The 26,094-nt window shown below is 28.5% G+C and overlaps 2 protein-coding genes across 2 annotated transcripts in view; one reads left to right on the plus strand and one right to left on the minus strand.

The window, feature by feature from the left end:
• LOC119662713 (diacylglycerol O-acyltransferase 1) overlaps positions 1–25,354 on the plus strand; it is a 36,008-nt gene extending 10,654 nt beyond the window's left edge. Inside the window, exons 2-11 of the mRNA XM_038072407.1 lie at positions 15,563–15,891; positions 15,981–16,109; positions 16,170–16,261; positions 16,792–16,844; positions 23,311–23,419; positions 23,803–23,952; positions 24,025–24,338; positions 24,405–24,571; positions 24,631–24,736; positions 24,804–25,354. Of these exons, the coding sequence (XP_037928335.1) occupies positions 15,596–15,891; positions 15,981–16,109; positions 16,170–16,261; positions 16,792–16,844; positions 23,311–23,419; positions 23,803–23,952; positions 24,025–24,338; positions 24,405–24,571; positions 24,631–24,736; positions 24,804–25,040 (1,653 nt within the window). The 5' untranslated portion in view covers positions 15,563–15,595 and the 3' untranslated portion in view covers positions 25,041–25,354. The remainder of the gene's footprint in view (positions 1–15,562; positions 15,892–15,980; positions 16,110–16,169; positions 16,262–16,791; positions 16,845–23,310; positions 23,420–23,802; positions 23,953–24,024; positions 24,339–24,404; positions 24,572–24,630; positions 24,737–24,803) is intronic.
• Positions 17,555–22,129, minus strand: LOC119662712 (exportin-2). The gene is made up of 9 exons (XM_038072406.1): positions 21,810–22,129; positions 21,580–21,728; positions 19,991–20,686; positions 19,440–19,923; positions 19,170–19,368; positions 18,997–19,100; positions 18,784–18,940; positions 18,425–18,722; positions 17,555–18,362 (listed from the first exon to the last, which is right to left on the minus strand). The coding sequence occupies exons 1-9, from the start codon at positions 21,892–21,894 to the stop codon at positions 17,634–17,636; spliced, it is 2,901 nt and encodes a 966-aa protein (XP_037928334.1). The 5' UTR covers positions 21,895–22,129; the 3' UTR covers positions 17,555–17,633.
• Positions 25,355–26,094: the final 740 nt, after the last annotated feature.

Consider the following 26,094-nt stretch of genomic DNA (forward strand, 5'->3'; position numbering starts at 1 on the left):
CTCAAGTAAGATTTAAATGGCAATCCTTAAAAAGAGTTAAAAAATGATTTGTGAATTTAATTCGTTATTATAGCTATAATTACTTTAGAAAGTATATGTAAAAAATTTAACACTGTTTTCCTGATGAAGTCCAGTTCGTTTCTAGTGTATATCCTTTAAGTTCTAATGACTATAAGTCATGTAATGTATGACTTTGATCATGCATCAAATGTACCACCATATTCAGTAAATGTACGTCCAAGTTCTTTTCAGGATGTATGCAAAAACAATATTAAAAAAATCTGTCTCAAGAATTAGTACCACTAAGAATTATGCACTAAATGAAGACTACGATAATAGTTCAGTGTTCAGCAATTATACGAATTATACGAAATAACATATTATACAGCGTTTAATTTAAAATAATACAATAGATTCTTGGTATACATAAATAATGTGAAGGTCTTTCGTTATTTCAACTAAAGGCCTCAAATGTAGGTTTCTCAAATATTTTCTATTTTTATAAAATTGTATCTCATCAGTTGTCAGTATGAAATAATTATATTTTCAAGTAACTACATACTAATATTTATGTTTTATACAAACTTTTCACAATCGGTATCTCAGTTAATATAAGGATTTGAATAAGTCCCATTGAGAAAAGGTATGGAGAGATATTGTGGATTTGTATTAGAAATTTAACTATAATTTTTCAATTTTATACCAAAGTTTCGTATATCATTCTGTTCTTATTTATATTGCGACCAATAACTTTATAGGGCTTACAACTGTCCAGACTTAAAGTGCTAATGGGTATGAACCATTTGTGATCTTATCTTGAACTATTGAATCAAATAATCAGTAAATGTGCAAGACTTTCGATTCCCAATAAAAATGTTTATCTCTGGAGTATACTTTCATGGCATTACATTTGAATTTTTGTTCTTGAACAAAATATATAATATTTTTAATAGATCAATTATATATATTATATTAATTATATATTTTATATTATATTATACATTATAAATTTTTATACATATTAATTAATATTTAATTAAGTCATAATATAAATATTATCAACTGTTTTTTTAAAGTTGCAATTTAACGTTAGTTATGACCAAATAGTCACTATTTTACTTAATAGAAACTAGCGTATTTGGTGGAGAGGTTTCGAAAAGCAGTGAACTACAACAACAAAATAATTTTTTTTTTTGTATTATTTATTATTTTAATTAATAGAATATTTGACTGACCATACAGCTGTTTCGAGTGTTGCCAAATACTCATCATCAGTGGTTTTGGAATTATTTGTCTTCATTATTTTTCAAAACCTCTCTAAATTTTTTTTAAAAATGTATGAAATATATATATAATGAACTTATTTCATAAGAATAAATATTCAAATTAATGTTCTGACAAGTTTAAACCCAATTTAAATAATTCTAAATACTAAAAAATGAGACGTGATTATTTAAAGATAATAAATAAATGCACTGAAAAAAAAAGTTTGAATAATCCGTAAGTTCGTTATAATATTTTGAATTATGCTTAGCAATACGGCTCGGCGTGATGTCGCGGTGAAATGCTATCTGTGAAATGTCAAATAATCAATGTTGGCACCGAAATATGGTTGCAACGATAATAGTGAGACTGTTCTGATACTTAAAAAATAATAAATGAAAATTATTAAATAAAGAAAGTGATAAGAGTGAATAATCATTATCGTTTTATTAAAAAAAATCCTGATCGGACAGACAGACAAACAAAACAAATATTGAAAACTTTACGTGGGCTAACAAAAATCAAATCTGCAAAAATATTTTAGTTTCCAGAAAAATTTAAATATAAAATTAAAACAATAAGAAACTAAATAATATCAATTATAAGAACGACTAATTATTTTTTAAAATTAATTCACTGGATATAACCTTGTAAATAGGTGTGTTTGAAATAAAACCTTACCGGGCTGTTGGATTTAATGTAAGTTGAAGATTTTCCTTTATGTCTACAGTACAGGAAGGATATCTATACTTAAGTATAATACTACATTTGAATGTGCGAAAACATATATCTAAAATTATACTCATTATATGTTTTATTCATTTTCCTATTAACGCTTCTACGCCATGTCATCTTGGAGCGTTCTCTGTTTCTTGCACCTTGGGGGTTTCATTGTAGGGCTACATGTACTATTTCGTTTGCGTCCTTCCGAAAGGGAATGTCCAATCCACTTGTATTTACTGGCACTATTTCTTTCTCAATAGTTATTTGTTTAGATATTTGCCACAAACGAGCATTAGTTATAGTACGGGGTCACCAAATACTGACTATACGTTGTAAACATCTATTCGCTATCGTAGATTAACACTAATTTGACGCAGAAATTAAATATTTCAATTTTAGTTTTTTTTTTTTATTTGACCACACACGCGAGAGACCGGAAAAGATACCAGTAGCCTTCGCTACTCTTTTATTTATATCTGCATCTGTTCCACCTTCAGTTGGTGGTGTACTACCGAGATATTCAAATCTTTCGACATCATCTATGGGCTAATAGGAGGCTCTATGAGCCACTTTTGTGCTAAGAGGAGGTCAATTAGCGCTCAAGAGCTCTTTGGTTTCGGCGGTGGTCCTATATCACCTCCTTATATCCGTAATATCTACCTTAGAAATTTTTCTGATCAAAGACAAATATATTCTGTAGTCTATACGGCTTCCCGTCGTCTAGCTCCGCCTATGGCAGCAAATATTGAATTAATTTAAAAGCTCTTCGTAGAAATTCGACACCTTAGTTACGTTTGGAATGTTCCTTTCTCAACTGCTCCAATACTAATCTAACCTAAAACTAGCTAACCCATGGCTTGTTCATACTAACATTAAATTATTTAGTTTACTATATTATCTAAACATTAATTTTTTGTTGTTAAATTGTGATTTGCATACTCCAACAATCGAAGCTCTCTACTGCCAGCACTTTCTTTCTTTTTAGATATCTTATTTTGTTATATCTAATTATATCTAAAGAGTAAACATATAATGATATAATAAGTAAATATATATTTTTCAAACAATGAAATCGTTTATATTAAGTTAATTCATGTCAAAAGTGCATGTAATAGTTAATAATAGTAATATTTTTTGTTAGAGCGTAATAATGTTATATGATTATGATGATTTTGATGATTATTTTGATTATTGTGATTATCTGAAGTCGTGAAATTGTCAGCAGAAATATTAATGTTACTATGGTTTGAGTATTTGATGATGAATTTCTTCTGAAGCTCATCATATACCTAATTTTACACTCTTCAAAATCATATCATTATTCACTTTTAACGAGGTACTACAGAAACTATATAGTTTTAATTACCATTAATTGAGATACGCAATTCAATTTTATAGTACTATTAATTAATAAATTTGTGACAGTTATCTTCCTCTAAGAAGTATATAATTGTTTAATTTATTTTTTATTTTTGATGGTCTGTCTAAGATAATTTTATTTACAATTTTTAATAACATAAATGGTTTTCATTTTTAAATTTCATTTAGTCTAATAAAATTTTATTTTTTCTTATCAGATTCTTGCTTAAAATATTTTTAAAAAATTTGGCTTAATTTAGTAATGTAAACAACACTCTAAAACTGATAACCACAGACCACACATAATTTTCTTTTTTTTTAAATAATCACAAACAAATTGATTCGTAAAAGAAAGTAAAAGTTTTGGAATACATACCGTCTCCATATTAGTTTTAACTATCCAAAAATATTTATGGCTTATATTTTTGGTAATCGTTTTAGATTTTTTATATATTTTTGATTCTACAATAGGACGAAATATTGTTATCAGAAAGCCAATAATTGCAATGATATTAGTGGTATATATTTATGGTTTTGAAAAGTTCTTCTCACACACAGGGAATGAAAATTCTTACATACTAAAATCAAACCCCACCAATAAACCACTTACCTATAACTCTTATCTGTTTGTTCACAACTACAACATATGACTCTTTTACGTATAGTTATCCATAAAACCAATTTGACGAAATTCTATCAACATAAAACTATAGTATATAAGTTTTCAAATGTATCTGAACGAACAGTTTAAATGTTAACTATATTTAAATCTGAATAGATCTCTTTAAAGATGTCAAATAATATCCACTTTCATCACACACCTAAATTCGAATGAATATATTTATAAATTAGTTGAGATTGTTCAGTTTATAGTGCAGCTAAAAGATATAGTCAACTGAATTTGATTGTTTCTTCAAATGTTCAAGATTCATTATCAAAAAATGGACGTACAACATTTAATTTGAAAAGAAATAAAAAACACAAACGATAACTACCAAGCCCAATCTAAGACCATTTTTATTTTTCATAAAATAATGGCTTATTAAATAAATAAATAATTGGTCTGACCAAATAACTGTTTCGGATACCGCCAAATAATCATCAATTGTGTTTGAAACATATATTGGTTTAAAAGTCCCCATTAAATTGTTGAACTGCAGGTTTTTGGAATTAAACCCAATCAAATTTGAACCGTATTCACTTAATTAAAAGTAATTAAATTTTTGCACTTAAAAATTTTCTTAATAAATGTGGATAAAGAACAAGTGGTATTCTACACGTCACAGAAATTTTTTTAAAGGGCTTAAAAACTATTTTATTATTTAATAATAATTTATACTTTCACTTGTAAAAAAAATAATACAAATATTACATTATCTTGAAGCATATACATATGATTCTTTTAAGAAGTAAGCACTCACAATAGTATTTTTGGTGTTAATTACCACTATTAATTAATATATACGAAACGACATTAATAACTATTTTCTTCAGTTACTTTCAGAACAAATAATTTATTTTTACACCGAACAATCAAATAAATCCCTTCAAAATATAATAGAATAAATTAAACATTTGTGTTGATTACTTACACAAGTATATTTGTTGTATACATGTGCGTGTATGTAAACACATACACTTATATATAATCATTTTGCATACATATCTAAATTACAATTCTCATGAGCTTCTAATGGCTTTGCAAATAAATAGCTTCATTTCACTGCTTCAAAATCTATCTTTTTACTAATTTTAATATAAACTTGTATGAGAAACTCTGTTACATGGAAAAGGCTTTTCACCCGTATTTCTAGGAACGAATTATAATTTAACTTAAATATTCAAATCAACTGAAGGCTCAACAATTTCTTATATTATTTGACATATGTATATATATACAAATACAAATTTTTAAATAAAAGTGTTTACACTATATATAATGCAAAAATAATGATAGAATCATTTTTTTATCATACTTGTGTGGTAATATTATTGGAATTAAATCAAATTCGTAACACTATAAGCTTCGACCTGTAACGAAATATAGAAACTAATCATCTAAATACATTTTTCTATATAATGTACATTCTTATATGTTAATGCATTTTTTAAAGTTTATTGTTAACTAAAACAATAAACTTAATATATTACTGTTTAAAATAGAACACGTAGCTAAAAATATTGAATTAATAAAATGTGTTATTATGTGTATATGTTTTTGTATGCATGTTTTTTACATTGATATTAAAATTATAATTCTCAGAAGCTTCTAATTGTTTTTCTATTAAGTAATAGCAATTCACTATTTCAAAACCAATTCTTTTACTAATTTTAATATAAACTTGTGCGAAAAACCTGGTTGCATGAAAATGGCCTTTGACCCGTATTTGTAGGAACAAATTATAATTTAACTTAAATATTCAAGTCAACTGAAGGCTCAACAATTTCTTATATAGACTTTAATTTATATCTTTAAATTATTATTATTTAATAAATAAATTCATTGTTTCCCTTCTCAAAGTGCGAATAATGAAAACATAGTTTACTTGAAAGTCCAAAAGTAAACTTTTTGGTAGTGTTTATTCTTATTAAAATTTAATATAATCTATTTTCGGTTTATGACCTATGAAAGACCATAAAAACTATATTTGTTTAAATTTGTTCCCATAATAAAATTGCATAACAATAAAATACGTCAATAATAAATAAAATAGCTCTGAATTTAGACAAATAAGAGAACATCTTTGAACATTATAAAAAGTAATTATCAAACTAATCTATTTTTACTTATCAATCTTTGAACTTGTTTTGTACAAATTGTTTGCTAAGCCTTTTTCATATAATAAAAAATAATTTTAATAAAATAATTAATAATGAAAAATTAAAAATAATATAAATTAAAAATAAAACGACTATAGCTTATTAAATACAATTCTTGAGATAATCAGATATTGGCTTGTATATAAAAATTAAATCTTTATAAATTGCAATGGAAGAGCTATAAGTAATGTTAAATATTTATTGTATATTTGTTTTAATTTTTTTTTTCCAAATATCCTTACTTTTACCTCTTTCTCTAACTGAAATAGATTTTCTCTCATAAGAAAAATTAACTAATTATTTTTTGTTAATAACTAATTTATTATATCATTTTTAATTAATAATGAACTTATAAAAAATTCAAGAGAAATCATTTTCAAAAAAATTTTAAAATAAAAATAAAAATAAAAAAATAAAAAATAAAAAAATATATAAATATAAATATATTTTTATTGTCATAAAAAAAATAAAATAGTTATACGCAAACCTGAAAAAAATGCTTCAAAGAAAAACATATTTTTTTCAATATAAAAGACATCAAACCACTACAAACCACTATTTCAAGGAAAAAGCTAAACCTTTATGAGACATACTGAAATATTAGAGAAGCTGTAATATGATTGTATTGCTATTAAAGGAAACTATATCTAATTTTGCCATATTTTGATATATTAGCATTATAACCTTTTGTAACTTTATACTAAAAAGCAACCAATAGTTATATCTCAAAGTAATCCTAGTTGAAACTTATATACTATTCTCATGATCAGTACCTCTAGATCAAAATCTAAGCACACTATGGTGTAGTAATTTTAGCATAGCAACCCATCTATAAGATGGATAAGCACTAGGTATGACTTTGACTTTTCAATATATGACTCTTAGGATTTTTCAATATTCTACTCAACATCTCCTCATTCAACTCACACCCAACATTACGATTTATAGATAGATTAGAGTGATCCGATTTGCTACACATTCTCATCACAAAATGCTAAAATTTTCCACATTTATATCTGTGATATATATTTCGTATAAGGTATTATTTACAATAGTTTACTTTGTGATGAACCTACGTGCCAATATTGTTAAAGGTGGCAATGGTTTACATCTGCTCTTCTTTCCGTAACCGCAAAAGTAATGTGAGTCATAAAAAACTTGATCGCATTTGGGAAGATATCGCAGTAATTTTCCTTTGTTCAATTTTTTATATTTTCTTGTTGGTTGCAAAGTTCGCGCAAAGTTGAAATTTTTTTTATTTCAATATATAACATAATTGTCAATATAAATATAATATGCAATAATAGTCATGTATTAAAATTTCCACTGGGTGACGTAGTTTATTGTTGAAACAGTAAATCTAGTAAATCTGCATGTCATACACGCATTTCAATAAAACCGAATTATTCTGCATTGTTGTGAGATACATTAAATGAAATACGAGAACTGTTTCATAAGTCAGTGACAAATAAATGAAACAGTTCAAGGGAGGAAAGGAGATGCTATGGTATAAAATATCATTATTATTATTATTAAATAATAAGCTTTGAATACACCCCGACCAAAAAGATTTGTCGTGTGCCTAAAAGCCCAAGTAAAACAATTCTAGCCTATTTATAAATCTTGTAATTGGTTTGGGACTAAGATCCCGCTTCGTAGGTAGTCGAGTTCACGTCTTGCTGTCACTGGGCAGTTGCATAGAACACGTTTCTCATGACAGAGGAACATGTCTTCTACAGTTTTAAAACAATTTTTCCAACACATTTACTGATCCCCTTACTGTGGGAATCTATTGTGTTATCATTATTTTTCTCTAAATTGGGTCAACTCTTAACTCTTAAAATTTACATGATTTGAATATGTGCAACTTTCAACTTTCTTAGAAATGCATTTAGAGGAGAAAATAAAACGGTTTGTGAACGGAGAGGGCATCCAATCATTCCGTGATCGAAAGACATGATCATTTGTGACACAATAACTCAACTCTTATTAGTTCAATTGTCGTGAAATTTTTAGGATACATCTGTCTTACTGATAAATATAATTGGATATAGGTAGATGGTCTCACTACAAATATGTGTGTTTTGAAAGTACTGTTTACCTTGGAAAATATCTAATTTTTTAACAGCAACCATATCGCTTAGAGAGAAGATTTCAAAAAAAAATTTTTTAATCTTTCCCTCGAAGATAGCATAACTGGTCGTAGTTATATGATATAGGTATGTTAATAAACTAGAACCATTTAATAGTTGATAAAATCTAAGTATTTTTAATTTTTAGTTTTGATTATGTATTATATTTTACCTACATGGGAAACATTGTGACAAATTAGAACGGAGCTGATGAAGATGTTGATGCTCGGATCAACAAATGCTCGGCTAAACCAAACGACTTAAAAAGCAACACATAATGGAGAGGTCATACGCTTAAATAACCGAGAGCGAGGCTAGCTGAAGCGCGATATACATGGCACGCCATCTACAGAGGAAGCACCAAATAAAGTCAGATATTTAGAAGAATTATTGAGGTCCTATGCCCAACTGGGGGAAATGGACAATAGTGATAGTAGTAGTAGTAGTATGTATTCTTACAAAACAATAAAAATTAAAAGAGTTCGAAAGAGTTCAAATATTGAAATTTGGCTGACCATACAACGCTGTTTCGAGTATTGGCAAATATGTAATATTTCAGAGCGCATATATTTCTTGAACACTTTATAATTTAATTTCTCTAATATTTAGAGAATAGATAATTAGATATAAAGATAATCAATAGGAAATGGGACCAATCTCTACAATACCTGCCTCTTAAAGAAGCTGTACTTTAAACACAATACTCTATTTTTAATTATAAAAATTTTTGAATATCTTTTTCTGTACCCTTCAGCATAATTAAAGATTTTTATTTATACAATACCTCATATAAAAATTTTTTTTTTTTTTTTGATAAAATTAAAGTGATTTCATTTCAAAATTCATGTCCACAAAAATATTTACCAAAAACGTCATAAAAGATAAAAATGGAATTCATTCGCTTCGTGCATTGAACTGCATTCAGTAAATATTTTTCATTTATTTTTTTATTTTTATTGTTTATTTGGTTCAAATTAATTTATGCCTTGAAAAAATGAAAATAAAATACATTTCTAAAATACGAAAAAACAACTTCATGGAGTGTATGAGAAGTACTGAAATGCTCTCAGAGAAGCATCGCCATCTGCAACAGAAACCGCAGATATAATCAACAGACCGACTGCCACTGGAATTGCCACACTTTGTGGTTTGACGATTTGACGATGTTGGTTGATGCAACGCTTGGATTCCATCAAAATCAACTTATATAGTTTGGTGTATTGAACCTTGACTTAATTCAAGGACATTTTTATTCTTTTCATTCCTTTTTAGTTTGATTCAACAATTTTTTATCTTCAAAATACTTTTGAGTAATTATCAATTCCAAGAAGTTGTTTATAGCAAAATTAGTAGTCCAAAAAATTCATAGTATTTTTGTACCTCAAGGAATTAAGAATGCTCTTAGCAGATATGTGATAATGAATATATAAATAATGTATCAATTGCCCTGCAAAGTGAAAAAATCTTTGCATTATAATTTTTATTTATTTTACATACCATTTAAAAGATTCAAGATTCAATAATATGTTAATAAATTACTAAATGACACAAAATCCACGATAAATATATTAGTCCAAAAATAAAACGAAACGTACATTGGACGGGTATATCCTCTATATAAACCAAGGAACAGAGTGTTAAGGAAGATTCTAATCAAGAAAAATCATTCAATTGTTGAATCCGTTCAATATCTTTAATAAATTGTTTCAAATCCCATAAATGCTGGAAGCAGGTTATTGATCCAGAAATAAAAAGGATGTATGCATATGTATGTTTTATACCTTTAATCTTTCTAAGTTTAAGAAAAATAGTCTTCACTAGAATCCTTAATTCACAATAAGTTTTAGTTAAGCATATCCTCTGTTAAAAGTTTCCTCTAATGTTTGAAACAAAGATACAACTGATTCAAATACAGTATATATATATATATACATATAAATGTTATCAACTATATAAAATTGTTTATATGTATCAGACTTCAGTTAGTTTGAATATCTAAGCAAAATATTTATTTAATCTTAAAAATAGGTGAAGAAAAATTATTCACATGCAAATAGGCCAAACGTACAAATATTTATTAACATAACATAGATTTTAAAGTAATGAGGCTTAGTTTGCCTCATTAGAACCCTATGAGAATTATAATTTTAATATTAATATTAATATAATAAACATGCATACAAACACATGTATAATAAAGCATATTACAATTTCAATATTCTTAACTATGAGCTCTATTTTAAACCAATTAAAACCATATGAGAATTATAATTTTAATATCATATGACCATATGAGAATTATTATTTTAATATCATATGACCATATGAGAATTATAATTTTAATATCAATGCAATAAACATGCATACAAACACATCTATAATAAAGCATATTATAATTTCAGCATTCTTAACTATGAGCTCTATTTTAAATAGTAATATATAATATTTATTGTTTTATTTAACAATAAATTTAAAGAAAATATACTAAAAAGTAAGAATGTATATTATACAGAAAAATTTATTCGGAATCTTAGTTTCTATATTTGATTACAGTATCGAAGTGTATAGCGGTACCAATATGATTGCATTCTAATGAATGATTATATCATTGTTGTTGCAAATACTTTCATATAAAACTTCTCATCCGTATATATATATATATATATATATATATATGTATGTATATAAAATATATGTAAAATTGATGTAAATGATATAAATATTTATATTTTTTTTTTAAGTTAATATAAAAAAATATTTAATACCAAAAGAGGTTAATACCTTCCTTAAGATATTAGGAAGGTGGAAAGGTTTTCCATTGCAAGGTGTGACACAAACCATCGATTCTAATCATTACAGCAACTTGAGTATCAATTTTTTTGGCATTAAATTAAAGATATAGATGTGGATGATATATGATTTATGATGTAAAAGATGCCACAAGCCACACAAGAAATCCGCTTTGGTGATGTGAATTGGGTCCGACTTATCAGTTTGTGCGATTCATCACCACTGAACTTTTTTAGTAGATTCTTACAAAGAATCATATTCGAACACATATTCTCAAACTCGCGACGCTTTAAAAATGAACACTCATCGAGTTATGGCGAAGTTATTAATAGCTAAATAGCTGCAAGTCAAAAGAGGTGCAGTACTAGAAGATGTTCCATTTACGACAAATAGGTTAGTAAGGTTACCAAGGTTAAAAGAAAAGTGGATTTTATTATCTATTAATTTCGAAACCATAAAATAGATGATAACCTGTAGTAAGAAAAAAATCAAATATGTGATAACATTAGATTTAAAACGCATCAGCTTCCTCTAGCTTCCTTTAGCTTATCGACAATAAGCTAAAAAAAATAGATCTATTGGGTATAAGTAAAGTTATCCGTTATTAGTTGAATTATATCCCAAAGTGAGTTTTTGTTCCACATTATTAATCCATAATGCTCTAACTGCTGGCAACAGTCCATCCATATTTACAAACTCTAGACTCAAATATAAAAACACAATTTTGTTTGTTAATACAGTCCTTTCAAGTCTTTTCGTTAAATATAATTACTTTAATAAAATTTTAATAATATAGTTTATATGTCAAATTTAGGAACTGGGTCGTTCAGAAAATATCCGGTTTAGTAACTATGTCAACTAACTGATAAATCAGCGCTTATATGGGAAAATTTTGCACTTATCAATAAATTTTTAATAAAATTTTTCATAACAGTATTTTCATTATACTAGATAGTATTACCTAAACTATATCAGTTTTGATTTCGGTTGGGGCAATATATTGTTAGAAAAACTATTTATCTAACATTTAGATGTCACCTTTTGAAAAAAAATCAATTAATCAATCAATCAACCATTCCAAAGTGAGAGACTTCATCAAATATATATCGAATTGGCAACTAACTCCAGTATATAGGTATAAAACCACCCTTCATATTTTATAAAGAATGGCTTAGAAAATGTTATATACGTCTATTAAATATAACTTGCTGCTAAGGTCTTGTTAGACATTTTTTTTCTGTTAGATGGAAAGTTCTAAAGTGTTAAACAGTGTGAGATTTAAACCCACTAAAACCACCTCTTAAGATTGCAAAATCTGTCAAAAGCCGAAAAACCATTCCATTTATCAAGGGAAAGGCAGACATTAGAATACAGAAGGATTAACAAAATTTGTAAACAGGTGAGGAAAGAAAGGGAGCATGTTCTTACTAAGCAGTCTAAGTAAACTTTGGCTCATTAAAATCAATCATCAAAAAGTGACCTTTATACTTTTTCTTATAATAATGGAATAAAATTATAGATTTGCATAAGCACTAATGTTATCTACTATTCTTTATAAAATAATATTTAATATATGATAGAATATGATAGAAAAAGAAGAGGCAGGGCGTCAAGCTGTATCAAATAGATTGAGAGTTTCAAATGAGTTTGCAGTAGAATTTCCATTGTCTCCTAAAAAAAGATACCACAATAATATTTTTTTGATTTTATATTCTATGTACCTATATTTCATTCTTAATATGTTTACATATTTTAAATAAAAAAAATGCTTTGAAATCAAATACTTTTTCCACAGCAAATAAAATAATCCTGATAAGATTTTAAAAAACAAAAAAATATTTCTGTTTTTAAAAATATTTGTTGAAATATTTGAAATGCCTTCCTATAGAAAAAATTTTTTTTTAATTTATAATCAAAAACTAAAGAAAAATTCATAATATGCAATATATATAAAACTAGTCGAGGGGTGTAAGAGAAGTGTTGGATTTGAACAGACAGCAACGTTTGACAGCAACAAGTGTTTTAAATTTTCTGGAAAATGTTTTAAAGAACAAAACTATATTTAATAATTTTTTTCATTTGTCAACTTCAAGTATTTGGTTGGTTGGTTGTAGTGGCCCTAAACCCTAAAATAAAAGAATAGAGACTAAATCAATCCTGTCGAATTTAAGTAATTAATTTGGTCTTTCGTCTTAATCGATGAATAGTCTGATAAACTGTGACAGAACTACCTCTCTAAAAATCTATTTCTGCTGGACGACAAAGCCGGGCTTTCATGAAAAAAGTGTTTAATGAATTTTTTGTCCTGCAGGTTTCCACAACTTCTGCAGTGAAGATTATGAGGAATGCACAGTTGCTCCGCGTAGGTTCTTAAAATATCAAGTTCCAGGGAAAATGAAATTTTTATTTTTAAATAGTAATACGCCATAATAACAGTAAAAATTAAGTGTTACCAATTTACTTTAATGAAATCTTTAAAAACCTGCATCAAATCGTATTTAATGTTTACCGAATAAGCAATTCCAATGCTATCAACCAAGAAGGATATGGAATTACAAGTGTATGTTCTTGACTGATAACCGTTATGTAATATTACTAAATAAATAGAAAACACTGAAAAATGTACATAGTTACAAGGAATTCCAGTCACTTTTAAGCGAACACTATAGCTAAAACTTATAAATTAACATCTCTCTTATTCACGCTAAGAGAGAAGAAGAAAGACCTGAACGCAAACTAAACTAAAACGAAGAGCAATCTGATGATTTTCCAATTCAGCGCAGGTGTGGGATCCTAGACGCATGTTTACGGAAAGCATATAGCATGCTTGGCCAAGTTATACGGGATCTTCCCTGAAGTAATACGAAAGCGGTCCCGGTGGGAGAAATCCCGCAGAAAAGAAGGAGATATTTTAATTCCTATATTACAAAGTAAGAGTCGGACACACCATTGCAGCGATGACCATTCCACCTCCTCACCACAAAAAAAATCCCTCTTATTCATCATATTAGACCCGCAGTGTATAAATAGATAGTTTAGATCCAAGATAAAATATTTTAATCAAATGAAGAAATGATATCCGCTGTAAATATATATTTTAATGGAGAAATTAAAGAAGATGGAAAAGTGTATGGAGTTAAAACGTATATTTTGTCGGAGAGTAGCAACAAAAAATATTTTGAATAATTTTAAACTTTTTAAACACCCTTCGTAAGTAAAAGAATTGTTTGCATTTATCTTTATAATAATTTTTTGTTAAATGGTATATCAATATTTTTTTGTTTCTCTAAGATTGCAAGTAATTAATTACTTATATTTCAGTTAACGGATAAGATATAAAGCATTTTTTAAAAACGTTTATCATCAAGTGCGTAGGTAAATTATAAAAACCGATAAATAACACATTTACTATATATAAATATGTAGTGCATATATGTATCACAATATATAATTTATTTATGCAATATCAAATATCAGATACATCATTTCTCTATGCAATAAATACATGAATATATGCGACAGCCGACATAGATTTAAAAATCTATGTGAATCTCCGGAGTACATTATATCTGTAGTTCTAAATTTAAAAATCATATTAAAACTGTTGACCAGATCAAATCTAGAGAATATTGTATTTTAAACATAGTTGTGCATCTAAAGATCATTTTAAGATCGGTTTGTGTTATAAAACCCAAAGATATAATATATATATTCCATCGTCTTTTACAAATATTCCACCATTTCGATATTTTTTCTTCTAGTATATTTTTTTGCTGAGACTTTATGAAGGTCATAGATTTAAGGAGACTTTGAGGATACTTTTTACTATATCTCAAAATTATATATTTAATATGATATTGTTTATCAACAAATCGGAATCAATGGATTGTTTATGGAAAAATCCACAGCATTCATAATGTGATAATGCATTGTACGATAAATGCTGATCCTATGTGTCGTATTCTTTTAAGAAAAATTTAGACGTTATAGAGCGAATCGTTAATTTTTGGACGGTCTTGTAGTGTTTCGTTTTTAATATGCCTGGCTTGTCGATTTCTTCAATATTTTTTCTTCTTAATTGCGCTGTTCTAACACTTTATTGCCTTCACCAAATATCAAACAGAGCTTTGGTACTTGGGCTACTTGTGTACTTAGGCTTACTCAATTTCTGGACGTTCACTACATTGTTTAACACTTGTATTTTCTTATGTTTCCCCTTTCCTCAGTGGTAATATACACTGAACTTTTTGTAGCATTTCTTCTAATAAATACCTTCTAACGGTTTTAAGCTTAACCCGTGATCATTCCATCTTTTTAATAATTTATTATAATCATTTTTTCAAAATCGAACTGATACTTTCTAAGCACACAAGCAATGTACATATGTACAAGAACTTATTTTTTTTTGTATGTAGTATATATATAGAAATAATTAAAATATATTTATTTTAACTAAAATCTTTTCGCATTTTTAGATATATTCTCTCTCTCTAATCACATCAGACACAATGCCCACCAAAGAACAAAATGGTGGTGTAAGCATTATAAAAAAGCTACGCCGATCAGCTTCAGCCACAGAGCATAATCTAAGTGAGTTGCGGAATCGTAAATCCACATCAAACCTCTTCGATCAAAATGGGATACCTATAGATTTACGACAATTTCGAAAAGTGCTCGATAGAGATGAAAATGGCAATGGTAGCTCAGAGAAGAAAATGAGATATAGACGTACACAAAGTGTAACACGAGCCGAAGAAATTACAACCAAAGAAGAGAAACAACGTAAAAAGCAACCAGATAAACCGTAAGTTACTTCGAACAATGACATTTAAGTTCTCAGACAAAATATAACAAAGATTATGATGTACTATATTAGAATATTTATCTTTGCAGTTGCCATCGTCCACGGGACTCATTATTTTCATGGAGTTCTGGTTTCAGTAATTTCACAGGTTTAGTCAATTGGGGTTTTCTATTACTTACAATTGGTGGTTTTCGTTTATGTCTAGAGAATCTACTTAAGTATAAATCAAGTGAGTTGCTTGTAACATGCAGTTATATAAAATCTTGTTTTTATTCTAGATATGGTATACGTATTAATCCCATCGAGTGGTATTTCTTTTTAAGTGGCCAAAACGAAGGCGAGGGACACGCATCTCTTTTTTTGATACTATGTAAGTCTGCATCGTAATTAAGTGATTATATTTACCTAGATCTTCTAGTTATATTAAAATTTATTAAGACGCTATATGTTAGTGTATGTAGATACATACAAGAATATATATAGGGACTTTTCTCATTTATTTATGTTGCAGTTAAACCCTGAGCTAAACATATATGAATAATATTAGGTATATATGAAAAGTATAAAAATAATAAGCAAGTTTCCAAACATAAAATCTGACCTTCCTTAAGATACGTAGGAACAGATGCGATAGAACATGGTACGGTTTAATGCCATATGAAGTGCGGCAACTATATCGATGATGCTTACTGTTATATACCGTATCTGTTTGTATCTTTATAAAAACAGAAAAATGAAAATTCTTGGTAACATGGGTATCTTTATACTTGTTCCGCTCATCACTGATTGTGACATAAAAACACTGCTCAAAAAAAAAAATAGTTAATTCATTAGGAACTAATAGATTAGAGTTTACATCTATCTTATATCAAATCTAATAATATTATATAAATTTTACAGATTCCGTTGTACATATATCGTTATGTCTATTGGTTGAGAAAGGGCTAGCTATGGTAAGTATTTATATTCTATTTTTTGTTGATCTAATATTTAAATGTAGCACTTATTCTGCTACTTAAGTTAGCAAAATAAAATTTGCATATGACAATGCAAAAAAAAAAAGATTAAATATACTATCGTATGTTTGCAACATAGATATTAACAAACCACAGCTCTTAGATGTATTTCAATCAAACGTTAAGTGGTGAAATATAACAAATTGCCTAAAAATTATATATATTACAGGACATTATAATATATATATATAATTATTTAAAAAACCAAAATACTGCTAAACAGTTCTACTATATATTTCAAAATAGTACATCACATTAGAACATCTTATGATGATCAAACATTGCTAAATAACTCGCTCCTTAAAGCTCGATCATATTTGAATAGCTAGTCTAAACACATTTATAGTACTAAGTTCTAATTAATATTGTTTAAATCTAACCAAAAATATTTCGTTCTATTTCTGTGTTAAAGTACAAAATAAATTGAAATTGAATTTATAGTTATTCTTATTATTATCATTATTATTATCAATTTGATTGTTGTTGAATAACTGTAACATTGTTTTAAAACTATTTTTAACAGGCAATGTGGAATTTCTAATTACGATTTTAAATCTTAAACAATTATTTCTGATTTATATTTTTTACGATCTTGATTCGAGGTTAAATATATAAAATTTATAAAATTTGTTTTTTAAATTAATTTGTTAAATACACATTGCATTAAATAAATAAAAAAAATATAAAGAAATTAAGTGTTTATAGTTAAATAAAAATAACGCGGAGTTAGGCGATGGCCACGCCTGCTTGATCACAGTACTTTTTCAAGGCTTCCTGATGCCTATCGCCCATAGTAGCAATTAACGCTGCAATTTCTCCACGATGTGCTTGTGCTAATTTGCCCACACTTTGGGCTAAATATAAACGTGCATCTTGTATTTCTGCTAAAAAGACTTCCTGTTTTGGTTGGGCATAGCTCAACTGTGAAAAAGCTGCCTGATAACCCGGTTCATCATCAACTTCAATGAAATGATCACCATCTATTGTGGTTTGATCAGGTGGCAATTCAAAAATTTCTATTACAGATTGTAATAGGCGTGACCAGTTTTGAACATAAGGTGGTTGCATCATAGCTGGACATTCTGTGAGTATTTTCGTAACACCAACTGCAACAATTTTTCTATCCATATCAGTATTAACTTTAGCCATTTCGGGTATAAATAAACGTTCGATTACCATACCAAACATAGAAGTTTGAATTGTATCTATCAATTGTACTAAAGTCGTTGCCCCTTGTTTTGCACTGAAGAACGAGAAAAATACAATAACACCACGCACCAGTTTCGTTGTTTTTGATGATGATAACCGATGGAACATTAAATTAAATACGCGTTGCATATTTGGCTCCAATTCCTTGTAAGGATAATGGCTTATTAAGGTTTGCATGAGATAGAAACCTTCCTGATCGTTCGATTTTGATACAATCATTTTTTGATAAATTCCTAATAGTCCATTCTAAAAGTTAAAATTTTTAATAACAACAATAAACTTAACATTATAAAAAGCAGTTTATTTACCAATTTATCTGTTGAAATTTGGCTTGGTCCTTGTTTAATAAAGGCATTTAAAAGTCTTATTAGTGGTTTAACATTGCCTGGACGATCCCATAATGTAGGGCTCAGTAAACAAGGGAATAATTGCCAATACGGTTCGGGGATTACACCTAAATCTTCACGTATTTCTAATAGAAGAGATAACAACTGAAAGACGTATGGCATGAATTCTAAAATATCCTGCTGCAATATGCCCTGAAATACTGGAAACAGAACTTCTTCAAAAGAGCTTACAGCATTCTTTTCCGCTTTACAAACAATTCTGTAGGAAAAAAGATCATTTAATTTTTATTTAAAATATGACGTCAGCTCATTAAACGTACTTTACTGTTAACGAAAGAGTCTCGAAGAGGTAATGATTAAAATGTGGTCGCGATGGATTTTTAGATACCTGTGCCAATATTTCAGTAAGGCGTGGCAATGCTATTGCCATATATGACATTGTTACTTCTTGCAACAAGGAATATGTGCGCATAATTGCTAAAAAAAAATATATTAAAAATCAAATGTAAATTATTGACAAAAACAAAACTAACCTTTCATTACGTACTCGTTCTCGCCAGAGTTTGGCAGTGTTAATGTGTTGAAAAGAGCAACCAAAAATTCATTGGAATAAGTTAAGAAATGCTGCCTCTCAATGCTAATGACAGAATGAATTTTGCATATTATAAATATACTTATATATCATTAAATAAAAGCTACAACTTACGTTGCCACATTATTCAAGCCGCGCAATGTCATCATCTTCTCAATGGCACACGCCGCATAACTATGCACAACAACGCTTTCTGCCTGCAGATGACGTATCATATGTGGTATACATGCAACTAATATTTGTGCTCCCAAAATGCTTCGGAAGGCCATAATGAACTTAATAGCAGATGACTTCAAAACCGGCAATTCATTAACTATATTAAAAAGTTAACAAAACAATTACTGAAAACACTGCAATATTCTTAATATATTTTTCGTTATCTACCATTTTGGCTTTCCAATTCTGGTACAATGTGTTGTCCACAAAATTGTGGCAAGGGCACTAGTTCTGAGACCTGAGTAATGCCATGTTTTTGTGTGCTGCCGCGCGATGCTAGAGCTATTACTAAATATATAGCTGTGTCCTTTGATCGCCAATTTGTTGTTGGATTTTCTTTATATTTGTCAAGCAAAAGGTTCATATATTGTCCGAATATACTAAATATTTTTTGCTCATAGTTTTGACTTAAAATTTTGACCAAATCACAAGCGGAACGTCGTCTTGTATCAATGTCAGAACCTTCAATATCCCGTCTTATATACTCCTCGGGGCTATCTTCAAATAGTTCCTCATCAGATTGACGAAAGTCTAAATTCGGTATAATCACCTTTTCGCATATATTGGCAAGTACTTCGGGACGTTCAAATAAATCTCCGTACTGCTTACGTTCTGCTACTGCAGTTAAGAAACTCAGCGCATTGGATACAAGCTAAAAATTTAAAGTTATATGGCTAAATAACATATAGAGACTTTAGTGAGGCCAAACTTAAACTTACCGCATCAAATTTAGTGTGTAAACTAGTTTTAACTAACAATTCCCAAACAGCAGGAACAAATATTTCAGTATATTTCCTAAACTCTTCGTCATACTTTTTCACATACAAGCCAATATTACAGCATATTTGTGAACGCAAGTGCTCGAGTACACCAGCGTTCTCATCCTCTGCCGTTTGCAAGCAAGGTACATCAACAGTTAATAACGTATGAAACGCTGGCATCCAAGTCTCCATATTATCCTCAAAGAATTCCGGCAAATCTTGTGAATTTAATGAATAAAATACTTTGCAAACCAAAACCAATGAACCGTAAATGACTTTTAAAGCTTCTACATTGTTCTTGTGTACATTAGTCATTTCCATTGTGGCTAGTAATAGATTTGTCAATGGCTGCGCCATTCGATCCAATACCAATTTTATTTCTTCCCACAACTCTTGACTCTTGAATGAGTAACGATAATGCTTGAAAATGGAATGTGCTGTTTGCAAGACGCCATTGATCATGTTGAAGTCACCAGTAGCAAACTTTTCAACCATTTCATCAATAAGATTTGGCCATTTCTTTGGGAAATCTGATTTTCCAATTATACTAACTGCATCGCTAAGTTGATTTTGTATTGCAATGGGCGACTTTAACATTAGGGCAACTATTAAAGATTTAACTAATACACGATCATCTTCATGAATTTTTTCATCCTGAAATAATAAAATGCTTGTTTATTAAAGGCAGAAATATTTAAAATATATTAATAATAATGTTTGTCATTATAGAATAATGTTAAGAAGTTTGCATTGAAGTGGATTATACGTTTACACCTATTTTTATTCTAAACGTTCATAATATCATAAAATATATACACATAATTATAAAGAATAAACATTGTTTTTGTTGATTTTAAATTGCACTAAATATTATCAAGATAATGTTATGTATATATGTACGTATTAGACAATATCGGTTTTCATATTTTGTTGCCTGCCTTTTCCACTGTAATTTTTGTGTCTGTTCTAGCTTTTCTTTTTGTACAGTTGATTTTTTTTATACTTGATTATAAAAAAAATGATATATTTTTTATATGAAACCCCAGATTTTATAAATAATTATACATGCTTAAAACATCCCGATCAGTTTTCTTTACTGCATTTCTACTGAGATATCTCCCTGACTTTTTAATATTTCGAAATTAATTAACGAAACCTGCTTTTAGAAATACTATTGGAACCCAGCGTTAGAACCAACTCTTCAGTTTACTATGTTAACATTGCGAACCAGCCATCCAAATATATAAATTTATGCTGGAAAACAGTTTCCAGCAATTATCACATATTATACCATCCTTACTGATCCTATAATGCAACATTTTGCAACTGAACAACAAAATAAATTATTACAAGATCACTTAATAAAATAAATAAAAAAAGATAAAATTATCTGCGTTAAGATTTCACCAGCGTACGTCACCGCAGCCGGTATGCGTTTTCTATTTACAAGTTTTATTTATAAACTATTCCATCACTCTTAAAAACATATCTACATGAATTATAATTATATTTTAATATTTGTCTGCATTCTATCACTTATTGCTTACCTCCGCTATCCAATTGCGTTTTATGAAATTCTTAAAGGAAATTGCACCGGCAACACGTATTGTCATATCCGCGTCCGCTTTGTCTATCAGATTAAGCAGAAGTACCGCATAATTTTTTTGCACTTCTATAGATTCCAATAACTTTTCAGCTACAAAATTCGAAACCAGATTAATATACAAACTACTTAATATATATATAAATAAGAATATGAAACATAAAACCAACTTACCAGGACGCCGGATACTAGGGTCGGAGCTCAGCGTCTGTTGTAAGTAGCCGGCTAATACTTGCAAATTTTCTGCAGTTACTTCCATATTCCTTGTTTGAGTAATTGCAATAAGATAATTAAATTGTTAGATTTCTTTCTTGTTGAACGAATAGTTCTCTTATATTAATTAATTTATCTTAAATGTGAAATTCAAGTCTGCTGTTCACAACAAAGCACCATCACAACATGCAAAACGAGTATGAAATTCCAACTGCACAGCGTGATTACGCGCGATGAGTAAAAACCGTTTTTTTTCTCTGTCAATTCCTCTACATTGAAATCTCTTTTATTTCTCATTTGTTGTGTCAAAAAATGTGCGCAGGGTTGCATTTCAGCACATGAAATAATAATTTTAAAACATATTCACCATATATATGTTATAAATATGGTATACAACAATAATAATAATAATGCATTAAAAAATATATAAAAATTTGAATATATTTTTAATTTTGAGAAATTGCAACATAAAAGAAAAGCAACATAAAAGAAATACAATTAATAAAAATATAATTTATAAAATTCCATATAGTAAAAAGAATTGACTAGCTAAAAAAAGAAATCGTAAAGTAAAATAATTTTTGATAGCAATACTTCAAAGATATATGCATAATATTACATGATATTTTCGCATAAAATATTATTGAGGAACTTGTTATAATTTTATTTAAATTTTGTGTTTTGTATTCAGCATATACCATGCGTTAAAATATTTTTGCAAATTATATAAACTATATAACATACAACAATTTATTTAAAATTATTGCAAATTTTATAGAAATATTTAAAATATTATACAGTTATATTAATAATAATATAATATTTATAGTATTTATTATTGTTGCCGGTAAAGCTACGCTTTCTTTATAGTGACGAAGAAGCGATATTTTAAAATTTTTTAGAAAATTTTCGAATAGCAAAGAAAGAAAGAAAGGACAAACACAAAAATTTTTATTTTTAATTTTATTGAAATTTGGCTGACCATACAACGCTGTTTCGAGTATTGCCAAGTACTCTTCATCAGTGGTCTTAAGAAATAATCAAATTTTATTTAATTCGTTTATAGTCCGTATAAAATTTTTATAATACAATAATTTTCACCTCAGCATTGTGGTGAAAACGAAAGCATTTTGGCAGGTCTTTTTAAATGATCAAACAACCAAAAATTTTAAAAGATAATTACGAAAAGAAAAACATAACATTCGCATACTTAAATTGCATTATAAAAAATCAAATATGATATATTTAAGCGGTATTATCTGTTTTTATATCAAAATATTTCCTCAATGCCTTTTACGCGGCGTTATAACAAAAAAGAAAGCTCTTCAAAAGCATTTCAATAACAATTTCTTTCCGAATAGTTCGTCTAATTTAATACTCGTTAAACAACAAATTAATAACTTCACTTAAATTCAAATAAATGTTAATAAACAAAGATATTAAAATATATTTTATCTTACAGGAAATAATTTCGGAGGGCCTCGGTATGTTTGTGCAAGTTCTCAATATTATTGTGGTTGTACTGTTGCCAGTCGTGATTATTCATCTAAAAGGACATCTTTTTAGTTTAAGTAAGTACATATTTTGAAAATATTAGGTAAGTATATATTTTTAAATTAAAATAGTTATGTTAAGCCTTTCCCGAGTTGCGCATCTGGGCACTTTTACTCTATGATAGCTGAGGGGATTCTGCAGAGTCCCGCCCATCTCACTGATTAATTCGAGTATTCCTGATAATCTTCGTGATTATTCAATGATTGATCTAAGATCTACGTACCGCCCCATGCGGTTAGTGAACACTCTGAGATTATATAGTGCTAAGTAGAACAGCCTGTCGGTTTTCGCATATAGGTTCAGAGCCCATAGTTGTTATTATGGTTACTTTCTTAGAAGTCGTTTTCAATTTAAAAAAAATGTTGAAAAAACTTTACTAAATACTTATGGTAATTTTCAGTGGGGGCTTCAACAGTTTGTTTTTTTTATTCCATTTTGTTTTTGAAACTGTGGAGTTATGTGCAAACAAATATGTGGTGCCGACAGACATATCATATGAAACAATATAATCCCAGAGAAAGACGTCCTAGCATAACAGTCGCTGAGTTGAGTAAGTAATTAGCAATCTATTTACATTTATTAATTTTAACTTTACAATATTTTTAAATTTCATATACTACAGAAAATGGACACTTGGATCATGAAGAAGAGAAGGATGAAGCTATACCCGAATTAGTTCAATATCCCGATAACCTCTGTTACAATGACATATTTTATTTTCTCTTCGCTCCAACATTGTGTTATGAACTGAATTTCCCCAGAACGACACGCGTGCGTAAACGTTTTCTACTCAAACGTTTGTTGGAAGTGATTTTCGGCGTGAACGTGGTTATGGGTTTGTTTCAACAATGGATTATACCATCAGTGCGTAACTCTTTGATACCATTTTCGAATATGGATGTAGCTTTGGCTACAGAACGTTTATTAAAACTGGCTGTAAGATATACATATATGTGAATGTATTATTTTAGATTAACACTTCACTTGATTCTTGATTTGTAGTTACCGAATCATTTGGTATGGCTATGCTTTTTCTACTTAACGTTCCATTCATTTCTGAATGCCATTGGTGAACTAATTCATTTCGCTGACCGCAACTTTTACTGCGATTGGTGGAACGCCAACAATATCGACACCTTCTGGCGCACATGGAATATGCCCGTACACAGGTAAGCAATTACTCTCTTAACCTTTTGCAAGCTAAATTCAAAATTCCGAATATCTTTAGATGGTGTGTACGACATTTGTATATACCAGTAGTACAAATGGGTTACTCATCTAGGCAAGCTTCTACAATTGTATTTCTTATCAGTGCTTTCTTCCATGAGTATTTGGTATGTTTATAATACGTGGTTTTAATTTAACATTTTATTAAATAAACATTTTTGATTATTTTTACAGGTTTCCGTTCCTCTACAAACTTATAAAATATGGGCTTTCCTTGGTATGATGGGTCAAATACCACTGTCAGCCATATCTAAATTTGTTGAACGCAGTTTGGGTCCACGCATGGGTAACATTATTGTCTGGGCATCAATCATACTGGGTCAACCACTTTGCATTATGATGTATTATCATGATTATGTGGTCACGCACTTCCATAACGCGCTCAACAGCACAGTATACAAAGAGACTTAATCAATCCTTGCCCACTTAAGCTAGACGCACATTTACGAACATGATTTTGCTGTTTTTTTTTTATAAGACAAATATTTTGCATTTAAATTTAAAGAAAATTTAAATTGTTTTTTTATGAATTTTAATATAGTGAAGTACTACTTTTTGCCAATATATTTTTGTAATTATATTATATTACAATTTTGTAGACAAATCAAAATAAAATACATGTATGTATGTATATTGTTAAATACTGTAATTTAGAATAAGAATAAACAAATCTGAGTTATGAAAGTTTGAGAATTTCGATGTTAAGCTTTTTTAATGAAATCAAATGTAAATAAAATATTTGAAAATATAATCTAAATTTGACTTTTATTAAAAAATAGGCAGGCGTTAGTAAGATTAGTTATAGATGGCATTTGTATATCTTGAGAAAAGACGAAAAATTTCCTAGGGTTTAAATCAAATAGATAGAGAAAGTAATAGTCAATTTTCAATTTACTTTAAAGCGACATATAAATTAGAAGAATGTTGGTCACAAAATCTGTGCTCCTAATTGAAATAACTCTTCCTTTTTTGAACATTAGTTGGTTCCCGATCAGATAAGAAGAGAGAAGCATTGCATTCTGATAAACGCATTTCACGTCTTTCTTTAGAGTGAACTGATTTTTGAAAAATGCAAGCTTATAAATAAGCATTGATGGAAGCGGTGTAATTTAATCTTATATTTTCAATTATTAAAATATATATTTGTGGTATGTAAATTTATAATAATAGAATCAGAATTAACACTTAATAGTTTATATCTGTAAGCAAGTCAATTACAAAATTAGCATTTCAAAGCACTACAAAACAATACCAAAATATTATGGCTCTAGCCTGACTTGCACCAACAAGGTTCTTCATGGTAAGGTAACTAAGCATGGGATATGTACGTTTGTAAATAACAATTTAATGCAAAACTGCTTTTTAACTACGAAATTAAAATAGTGCATTTAGCTCTTAATAAAATATTGCATTTAACAATTTAATATGTATTTAATAAACACATTCATAAATACATAAAACACGT

This window comes from Teleopsis dalmanni, chromosome X (genome assembly GCF_002237135.1).
Source record: "Teleopsis dalmanni isolate 2A chromosome X, ASM223713v2, whole genome shotgun sequence".
NCBI lineage: Eukaryota > Metazoa > Arthropoda > Insecta > Diptera > Diopsidae > Teleopsis > Teleopsis dalmanni.